Raw genomic sequence first — 9,596 nt, 5'->3', positions numbered from 1 at the left:
CCAGCAAAGCACGCGCAAACGGCCCACAGCCTCCTTCCGTTTGGCTGAGTGACGTACTTCTGGCAGGGGCGTGTCCTCTCCCGGAAATGGCTTCACTGCCCGCCCCAAGTTCGGCATGAGCGTCTTTGCGAGGGGCGGCTTGGGGCCGCTGTGTGCGGCGGCCCGCGCGGGTAAGTATTCGCCACGCCCGAGCTCCGGTTGTGCGGGAAACCGCCTGGGGCGCCTTCCTCAGTTGGGGGCCCCTGAGGCGCTCTGAGCTGCAGACGAGTCCGGCCTCAGAGCCGGAGTGGCTGTGTGGCCGTGGGCACTGTGCGTGCCTGCCGGCGCCTTGTGGCCGTACCGCGGTCAGGCCAGGAGTCCGCTGTCCGTGCTTCGGGCGCGCTTAAGAGTCAACGCAGCAGCTTCGAAAGCACTCAGGCTGCTTGCACTTGCAAATACTAAGATGTTTTCATGGTCCCGTTTACTTGTTTTTCGTAGTCATTCCCTGTCTTTGGAGAGGGAAATACTTCAGCTCCGGGAGAGAGCCGGCAGAAACCCAGGTGACACCAATGCTGCGGCATCTTATATACAAAATCAAGGCAACTGGCCCCATCACTGTGGCTGAGTACATGAAGGAGGTCTTGACCAACCCTGCCAAGGTACGGGTGGGGAGCCCGAGGACCAGGCCCGCTCCAACGGCTTTGCGAGGTGTGAGCCAGGAGGGGTGTGCGCGGAGAAGCCCGAGGGTCCTCAGCTCAGGCAGTGGTGCTGCCTTCTCCAGGGAAGAGCCATCCCCCCGAAGACCTGGAGATAGCTAAATTAATGTCAGGTGGTTAGGGATGGATCAGGTCATGGCAGTGCCATGAAGAACGGAGAATAAATCCAAAGCTGTTCAGGAGGCAGTGTAACCGACTGAATTTAGGAAATGAGGGTCAGGATGTCTTTCCTATCTAGGCTGATGGTAGATGATAGTATCATTTCTCTGGGAAAGGGAAATGCAGAAGGACGAAGAGCAGCAGCTGCTTTAAGAGGGACGGGAAGGACAGAGTTCAGTCCGAAATAGGAATCTGAAGTGCAGATGGGACTCAGACGGAAATCTCCAGTCGGCATCTGGAAATATGAATTTAGTACCTGGAGAGTTGACTGTGTTGGGATCGCATCAGCAAGCAATGGAAGCATGTTCTGGGTTTTCTTCTTGGGAATGGCAGGTCCGGGTCTCTACTGTTTTAGGATCAAGCACTGCCCTTGTTCTGTATCCTGGATTTCCTTGTCTGCTCAGCAGAGCCACTTGGTAAAAGCCTGTGGTCCTTTTATTTTAGAATGTTTTACCTTTTGTTGGGTCGAAATATGGTATCTGTGGATTTCTGGGGTTTGGCTTGTTGCTGTTGATGGTGTCCAGAGGTTTAATAAAGATAGGGATCCTTTCATACCTACTTTATGACAAACATCTCTGATAGAGTGAAGGTCCACTTATCATTTATTCATTTATTGAGGCTTCAGAAGTGCCAAACACTATCTCAGGCAGTGGGAATACTGCAGTGGACAGTGAAACATGGCACTTATGTACTAGTGAGGAAATGAACTATAAACAAGGAAACAGGGGCACCTAGGTGGCTCAGTCCTTAAGCGTCTGCCTTCGGCTCAGGTCAGGATCCCAGAGTCCTGGAATCGAACCCCACATCTGGCTCCCTGCTTAGCGGGAAGACTGCGTCTCCCTCTCCCACTCCCCCTGCTTGTGCTCTCTCTCTCGCAAATAAATAAAATCTTTAGGAAAAAAAAAGAAAACAAACAAGATAATTGTAGATTATCTGTAAGTGCTTCTGAAGGAAAGGAAAGAAAAAAAAAAAAGGTTGATGGGATTGAAAATAAGTAGTACAGTGGGAGTAGGGGTTGGAAAAGTTCTCTAAGTAGGTAGGTGGCAGGAAAGGCCAGATGGTTAAGCCAAGGCTTGAAGGATGGGGTTGGGCCAGCCTGGTAAAGAACTGGGAGTGAGTTTCCAGTAGAGGAAGGGGAAATAAAGCTCAAAAGTTTTTGAGCTGGGAAATGCCTTGGCACATACAGAGAAGAGAAGGGCACTTGTATGGCTGGAGGGTGGTGACTGGGGTGGCAGGTTAATGGTGAGGAAAGTAGTATGAGAAGTTTGGAGAGGAGCCAGTTCATTCAAGGCTTTCATGGAATTTAGATTTTTGTGTTAGTGCAAGGGGAAACCATCAGCAGGTGCATTTTATGCATCTTGGTGATGACATCCAGGTGGAGACAGTAAGTGAGCATTTGGCTGTAAGAGTCTGGAGTTCTTGGGACACCTGGGTGGCTCAGTCGGTCAAGCGTCTGCCTTCAGCTCAGGTCATGATCCCAGGGTCCTGGGATCAAGTCACACATTGGGCTCCCTGCTCCGCGGGGAGCCTGCTTCTCCCTCTGCCCCTCCCCCTGCTTGTGCTCTCTCTCTCTCTGACAAATAAATAAAATCTTAAAAAAAAGTCTGGAGTTCTTGAGAAACATTGGATATACATATATAAATTTGTTCATCATCTGTGTATAGATGGTGTTTAAATCCAAGGAATCGGGGAGAGTATATTTAGAGAACAGGAGGTTACCCAGGATTAAGCCTTGAATTTAAAGTAGAGGCTTTTTTCCTTTTTTTTTAAATTTTTTCTTCTTTTCTTTTTTAAATCAGCCTTAATTTCTATTTTATTTAAAAATTGGTTTAACCTTTTTTTTCCTTAAAGATTCCATTTATTTATTTGACAGAGAGAGAGAGAGCGCACAAGCAGGGGGAGTGGCAGAGGGAGAGGGAGAAGCAGGTTCCCCACTGAGCAGGGAGCCCGACCCGGGGTTTGATCTTAGGACCCTGGGATCATGACCTGAGCCGCAGGCAGACACTTAACTGACTGAGCCACCCAGCTGTCCCTTTTTAAACTTTTTTTAAATTGAAGTACAGTTGATAGGATGTCAGCTTAGTTTCAGGTGTACAACATAGTGATTTTTGACAACTATATCTTATGCTAAACTCACCACGAGTAGCTACCATTTGAGAGTAGAGCTTCTTAACCTAGGAATCTTTGAATAGAAACCGGGGGGTTCTGAAGTTAGATGGGAATAAAAATTACACCTCTATTTGCATTAACTTTTTTCCCACCATTTTTATTGAGAAAGAATTGGCATACATCATTATGTAAGTTTAAGGCATATAGCATGATGGCTTGATTTGCATATAATGAAGTCTGAGGGTTTTTTAACATTTTTTTAAAAAAGGTTTTATTTATTCATTTGAGAGAGAGAGACAGAGACAGAGAGAGCACAAGCAGGGGGAGGCAGAGGGAGAGGGAAAAACAGACTCCCTGCAGAGCCGGAAGCCCAATGAGGGGCTCGATCCCAGGACCTGGAGATCATGACCTGAGCTGAAGTCAGATGCTTAACCATCTGAGCCACCCAGGTGCCCTCCCCCCGCTTTTTTTAAGATTTTATTTATTTGACAGAGCACGCACAAGCAGGGGGAGCTGCAGTGGGAGAGGGAGAAGTGGGCTCCCCACTGAGCAGGGAGAGCCTTACCTGAGCTGAAGGCAGACACTTAAACCACTAAGCCACCCAGGCGCCCCTTGATTTGCATATATTGTGAAATGATTACCTCAGTGGGTTCAGTTAACATCCATCTTTTCATATAGATACAATAAGAAGAAAAAAAAAGGGAAAAAATTTTTCTTGTGGTAAGAACTCAGGATTAACTAACTTTTCTGCATATCATACATCCATGTTAGCAGTAGTCATCGTGTTGTATATCACATCCATACTAGTTATTATATAACTGGAAGTTTTTTTTTTTTGCCCAACTTACTCCAATTCTCCCTCCCCCTACCCTCCGCATCTGGTAATCAAAAGTCCAATATCTTTTTCTATGAGTTTTGGTTTTTTTATTTTATTTTATTTTAAAGATTTTATTTATCCATTAGAGAGAGAGTGAGAATGAGCAGGCGGAGGGGCAGAGAGAGAAGCAGACTCTTCCCTGAGCAGGGAGCCCCTACCAGGTGCCCCAAGTTTTTTTTTTTTTTAAGATTCCACATATGAGTGAATCCTACAGTACTTGTCTTTCTCTGATTTCACTTAGCATAATGCCTTAAAGGTTCATCCATGTTGTTCACGTGTGCAACATAGTGATTTGACAATTCTGTATACTCACTGCTTACCACAGTAAGTGGTAGTCACCATCTGACACCATACAATGTTACAATATTATTGAATATGTTTTGTATGCTGTTCTTTTCATCTCTGTGACTTACTTATTTTGTAACTGGAAGTTCTTAAAATCCCCTTCACCTGTATTGCCATCCACCCATCCATTCACTTCCCCTTTGGCAACTGCAAGTTGTTCTCTGTATTTAAGAGTCTGGGGTTTTGTTTGTTTGTTTTGTTTTTTTCAGATTCCACATGTAAGTGAGATCATATGGTATTTGTTTTTTTCCATCTGACTTATTTCACTTAGCATAATACCCTTTAGGTCCATCCACGTTGTCATAAATGGTAAGATTTATGAGTAATATTCCATTGGGGTGTGTGTGTGTGTGTATATATATATATACCACATTTTTTTTTTTTAATACTACATCTTTATCCATTCATATATTGATAGACACTTGGGTTGCTTCCATATCTTGGCTATTGTAAATAATGGTGCAGTAAACATAGGGTTGCATTTATCTTTTTGAATCAGTTTTTTCATTTTCTTTGGGTTAATATCCAGTAGTGGAATTACTAGACCATATGGTAGTTCTATTTTTAAATTTTTGAGGAACTTCCATACTGTTTTTCATAGTGGCTGCATCATTTATAGTCCCATGAACAGTACATAAGGGTTCCTTTTTTTCCACATCCTTGTCAATGCTGGTTATTTATTATCTTTTTTTATATTAATCATTCTGACTGGTAGGAGGTGACACTGTGGTTTTGATGTGCATTTCCCTGATGATTAGTGATGTTCAGAATCTTTTCATGTGTCTGTTGGGCATCTGAATGTCTTCTTTGGAAAAATATCTATTCAGTTCCTCTACCTTTTTTTTTTTTTTTTTTTTTTAAGAGAGAGCATGGACATGTGCTTGCAGTGGGGGGAAGTAAGGCAGAGGAAGAGGGAGTATCTTAAGCAGGCTCCAGTGTAGAGCCCAACATGGGGCTCAACACATGACCCTGAGATCATGACCTGAGCTGAAATCAAGAGCTGGACACTTAACCAACTGAACCACCCAGGCGCCCCCCTCTGCCCATTTTTTATTAGATTTTGGGGGGATTTTTTTGGTGATAAGTTGTATAAATTCTTTATATATTTTAGATATTAATGCCTTATCAAATATAACATTTGCAGATATCTTCTTCCATTCAGTAAGCTGCCTTTTTTTTGTTGATGGTTTCCTTTGCTGTGCAAAAGCTTTTTCTTTTGTTGTAGTCCCAGTAGAATTTTTGCTTTTGTTTTCCTTGCCTAAGGAGACATATTTGTAAATATGTTGCTCAGGCTGATGTCCAGAAGATTTCTGCCTATGTTTTTCTTTGAGGATTTTTATGGTTTCAGGTCTCACATTAGGTCTTTAATCCATTTTGAGTTTATTTTTGTGTATGGTGTAAGAAAAGGGTTCAGTTTCATTCTTTTGCATGTAGCTGTCCATTTGTTTTCCCAACACCATTAATTGGAAAGACTGTTTTTCCCCATTATATATTCTGGCCTCACTTGACATAGATTAATGAACCATGTAAGCTTGAGTTTATTTTCTGGGCTCTCCTGTTCCATTGATCTATGTGTCTGTTTTTGTGCATTACCATTTCTGTTTTGGTTAATACAGCTTTGTGGTATATCTTGAAATCTGGGATTGTGATATCTCCAGCATTGTTCTTTCTCAAGATTCCTTTTGCTATTCGAGGTCTTTTGTGGTTCCATACAAATTTTAGGATTATTTGTTCTAGTTGTGTGAAAAATGCTATTGGTATTTTGATAGGATTGCGTTGAATCTATAGATTGCTTTGGGTAGTATGGACATTTTAACAATATTCTTTCAATTCATCAGCATGGTTTATCTGTCCACTTATGTTGTCTTCAATTCTTTCATCAATGTCTTACAGTTTTCAGATTATAGGTCTTTCACCTCCTTGGTTAAATTTATTCCTAGGCATTTTATTCTCTTTGGTGCATTTGTAAATGGGATTGTTTTTTTAATTTCTCTTTCTGCTACTTTCTTATTAGCATATTAAAACACAACAGATATCTGTATACTAATTTTATATTCTGCAACTTTACTAAATTCATTTTTAGTTCTAATGGCTTTTTGGTAGAGTCTTTAGGATTTTCTACATAGAGTGTCATGTCATCTGCAAATAGTGACAGTTTTACTTCATTCTTACCAATTTGAATGGCTTTTATTTCTTGTCTGATTGCTGCAGCTAGGACTTCCAGTACTATGTTGAATATAAGTAGTGAAAGTGGACATCCTTGTCTTGTTTCTGGGAACTTAGAGGAAACGCTTTCAGTTTGCCACTCTTAAGTATAATGTTAGCTGTGGGTTTGTTATATATGGCCTTTAAAATGTTGAGGTCTGTACACTCTAAACCCACTTTCTTGAGGGCGCTTGGTTGGCTCAGTCAGTTAAGTGTCTGACTCTTGATTTTGACTCAAGTCATGATCTCGGGGTCGTGAGATCGAGCCCCACATTGGGCTCCATGGAGGGTGTGTGGAGCCTGCTTCAGAGTTTCTCTCTCCCTTTCCCTCTGTCCCTCACCCTGCTTGCATGCTCTCTCAAAAAAAAAAAAAATAGATAAACCCACTTTGTTGAGAGTTTTTATCATGAACAGGTGTATTTGCCAAATGCTTTTTCTGCATCTATTGAGATAATCATATGTTTTTTATTCTTCCTATTGTTAATGTATCACATTGATTAATTGGTGAATATTGAATCACCCATGTTCCTGGAATAAATCCCACTTGATCATGGTGAATGACCTTTTGATGTACAGTTGAATTCAGTTTGCTAATACGTTGTTGAAGATCTTTGCATGTATGTTCACAATGTCTTTGTCCAGTTTTGGTATCAGGATAATGTTCTGCTTGTATAATGAATTTGAAGGGTTTTTTTTTGTTTTTTTTTTTCCTCTTCTGTTTTTTGGAACGGTTTGAGAAGAATAGGTGTTAACTTGTCTTTAAATGTTTGGTAGAATTCAACTGTGAAGCCATCTGGTCCTGGACTTTTGTTTGTTGGGAGTTTTTTGATTGTCAGTTCAGTTTTGTTACTAGTAATCAGTCTGTTCAAATTTTCTATTTCTTCCTGATTCATTTTTAGAAGATTTTGTATTTCTAGGAATTATCCATTTCTTCTAGGTTGCCCAGTTTGTTGGGCAATTTTTATAGTATTCTCTATTTAGAGAGCATGAGCGGGGGGTGGGCGGGAAACTGGATAAGGGAGAGAATCTAAAGCAGTTAAGCAGCCCTCATACCCAGAGCAGAGCCCAATGCAGGGCTCGATCTCATGACCCTGAGATCATGACCTGAGCTGAAATCCAGAGTTGGACACTTAACCAGCTGAGTCACCCAGGCTCCCCAATATATTGTATTCTCTTATAATTCTTTATTTCTGTGGTGTTATTTTTCCTTGTTCATTTCTGATTTTATTTATTTAAGTTTTTTTTTTTTTCTTGATGAGTCTGGCTTAATGTCTATCATTTTTGTTGATCTTTTTAAAGAACCAGCTCTTGATTTCATTGATCTTTTATATTGCTTCTTTAGTCTCTGTTCCATTTATTTTTCCTCAAATACTTATTATTTCTTTCTCTTTCTATTAACTTTGTGCTTTGTTTTCTAGTTCTTTTAGGTGTAAGGTTAGATTGTTTTGAGATTTCTCTTGTTTCTTGAGGTAAGCCTATCACTATAAACTTTCCTCTTAGAACTACTTTTGCTGCATCCCAAAGATTTTGGACTGTTGTGTTTTCATTTTCATTTCTCTCCATGTATTTTTTGATTTTACTTTGATTTCTTCATTGACCTATTGGTTTTTTGGTTGCATATTTCTAGCCTCCATGTGTTTGTTTTTTTCAGGTATTTCTTGTAATTGATTTCTAGTTTCATACTGTTATGGTTGGAAAAGATGTTTGATTTGATTCCAGTATTCTTAAATTTATTGAGACTTGTTTTTTGGTTTAATATGTGATCTGTCCTGGAGAATGTTCCATGTGCACTTGAATGTGTATTCTGCTGGTTTTGGATGGTATGTTCTGTGTATATCTGTTAGGTCTATCTGGTCTAATGTGTCTTTTGAAGCCATTGTTTCCTTGTTAATTTTCCATCTGGTTCATCTATCCATTGATGTAAGTGGGGTGTTAACGTCTCTTATGTTATTATATTACTGTTTCTCCTTTTATTTGCTTTATGTATTTAGGTGCTCCTATGTTGGGTGCATATATATTTACAGTTATATCCTCTTGTTGGATTGATCCCTTTTTTATTATGTAATGCCCTTTGTTTCTTCCTATGGTCTTTTTTTTTTTTTAATTCATTTGAAACAGATACAGAATGAGAGACAGAGCAGGAGCAGTGGGGAGAGGCAGAGGAAGAGGGAGAAGCAGACTCCCTGCTAAGCAGGGAGCCCGATATGGGGCTCAATTCCAGGACCTGGAGATCATGACCTGAGACTAAGGCAGATGCTTAACCATCTGAGCCACCCAGGTGCCTCCTATGGTCTTTGTTTTAAAGTCTGCCTTGTCTGATAAAAGGATTGCTCTTCTGGCTTTTTTTTTTTTTTGCTTCTGTTTGCATGGAATATCTTTGATTTCTTCACTTTCAGTCTGTGTCTTTAGGTCTGAAGTGAATCTTTTGTAGGTAGCATATAGAAAAGTCTTGTTTTTTTATCCATTTAGTCACCCTGTGTCTTTTGATTGGAACTCTCAGTCCACTTATACTTAAAGTAGTTACTGATAGATACATATACTTATTGCCATTTTATTCATCATTTTCTATTTGTTTTTGTAGTTATTCTCTGTTCCTCTCTTTTGCTATCTTTCCTTTTGGGTTTTTGACTTTAAGTGTTATGCTTGGATTCTTTTCATTTTTTGTATATCTATTACGGGTTTTGATTTGTGGTCACTATTGTGTTCATATATAACATCCTATGTGTATAATAGTCTGTATTAAGTTGATGTGGCTAAAATTTGAGCATATTCTAAAAGCACTAAATTTTTACTCCTCCCTCCACATTTTATGTACATGAGGTCATATTTTACATCTTTTATTTTTTTTTTAGCTGAGCACAATGTCCACTTTTTTTAAAAATTTTATTTTATTATGTTAGTCACCATACATTATATCATTAGTTTTTGATGTAGTGTTCCATGGTTCATTGTTTGCATCTAACACCCAGTGCTCCATGCAGAATGTGCCCTCTTTAATACCCATAACCAGGTTAACCCATCCCCCTACCCCCCTTCCCCTCTAAAACCCTCAGTTTGTTTTTCAGAGTCCATAGTCTCTCATGGTTGGTCTCCCCCTCTGATTTCCCCCCCTTCATTTTTCCCTTCCTACTATCTTCTTCTTTTTTATTGTTTTTTAACATATAATGTATTATTTGTTTCAGAGGTACAGGTCTGTGATTCATCAG

The 9,596-nt window shown here is 40.2% G+C and overlaps 1 protein-coding gene across 2 annotated transcripts in view; it reads left to right on the top strand.

The window, feature by feature from the left end:
- Nucleotides 1–43: 43 nt before the first annotated feature.
- The window catches only part of NDUFAF7 (NADH:ubiquinone oxidoreductase complex assembly factor 7), a 29,865-nt gene continuing 20,312 nt past the window's right edge, over nt 44–9,596 (top strand). For both annotated transcript variants that reach the window (XM_081796910.1, XM_006737453.3), the window contains exons 1-2: nt 44–170; nt 478–638. In XM_081796910.1, coding sequence (XP_081653036.1) covers nt 116–170; nt 478–638 — 216 coding nt within the window. In that variant the 5' untranslated portion in view covers nt 44–115. The remainder of the gene's footprint in view (nt 171–477; nt 639–9,596) is intronic.

This window comes from Leptonychotes weddellii, chromosome 10, assembly GCF_054177405.1.
Source record: "Leptonychotes weddellii isolate Sample4059 chromosome 10, ASM5417740v2, whole genome shotgun sequence".
Taxonomy (NCBI): domain Eukaryota; kingdom Metazoa; phylum Chordata; class Mammalia; order Carnivora; family Phocidae; genus Leptonychotes; species Leptonychotes weddellii.
This window is presented reverse-complemented; position numbering and strand designations above follow the sequence as displayed.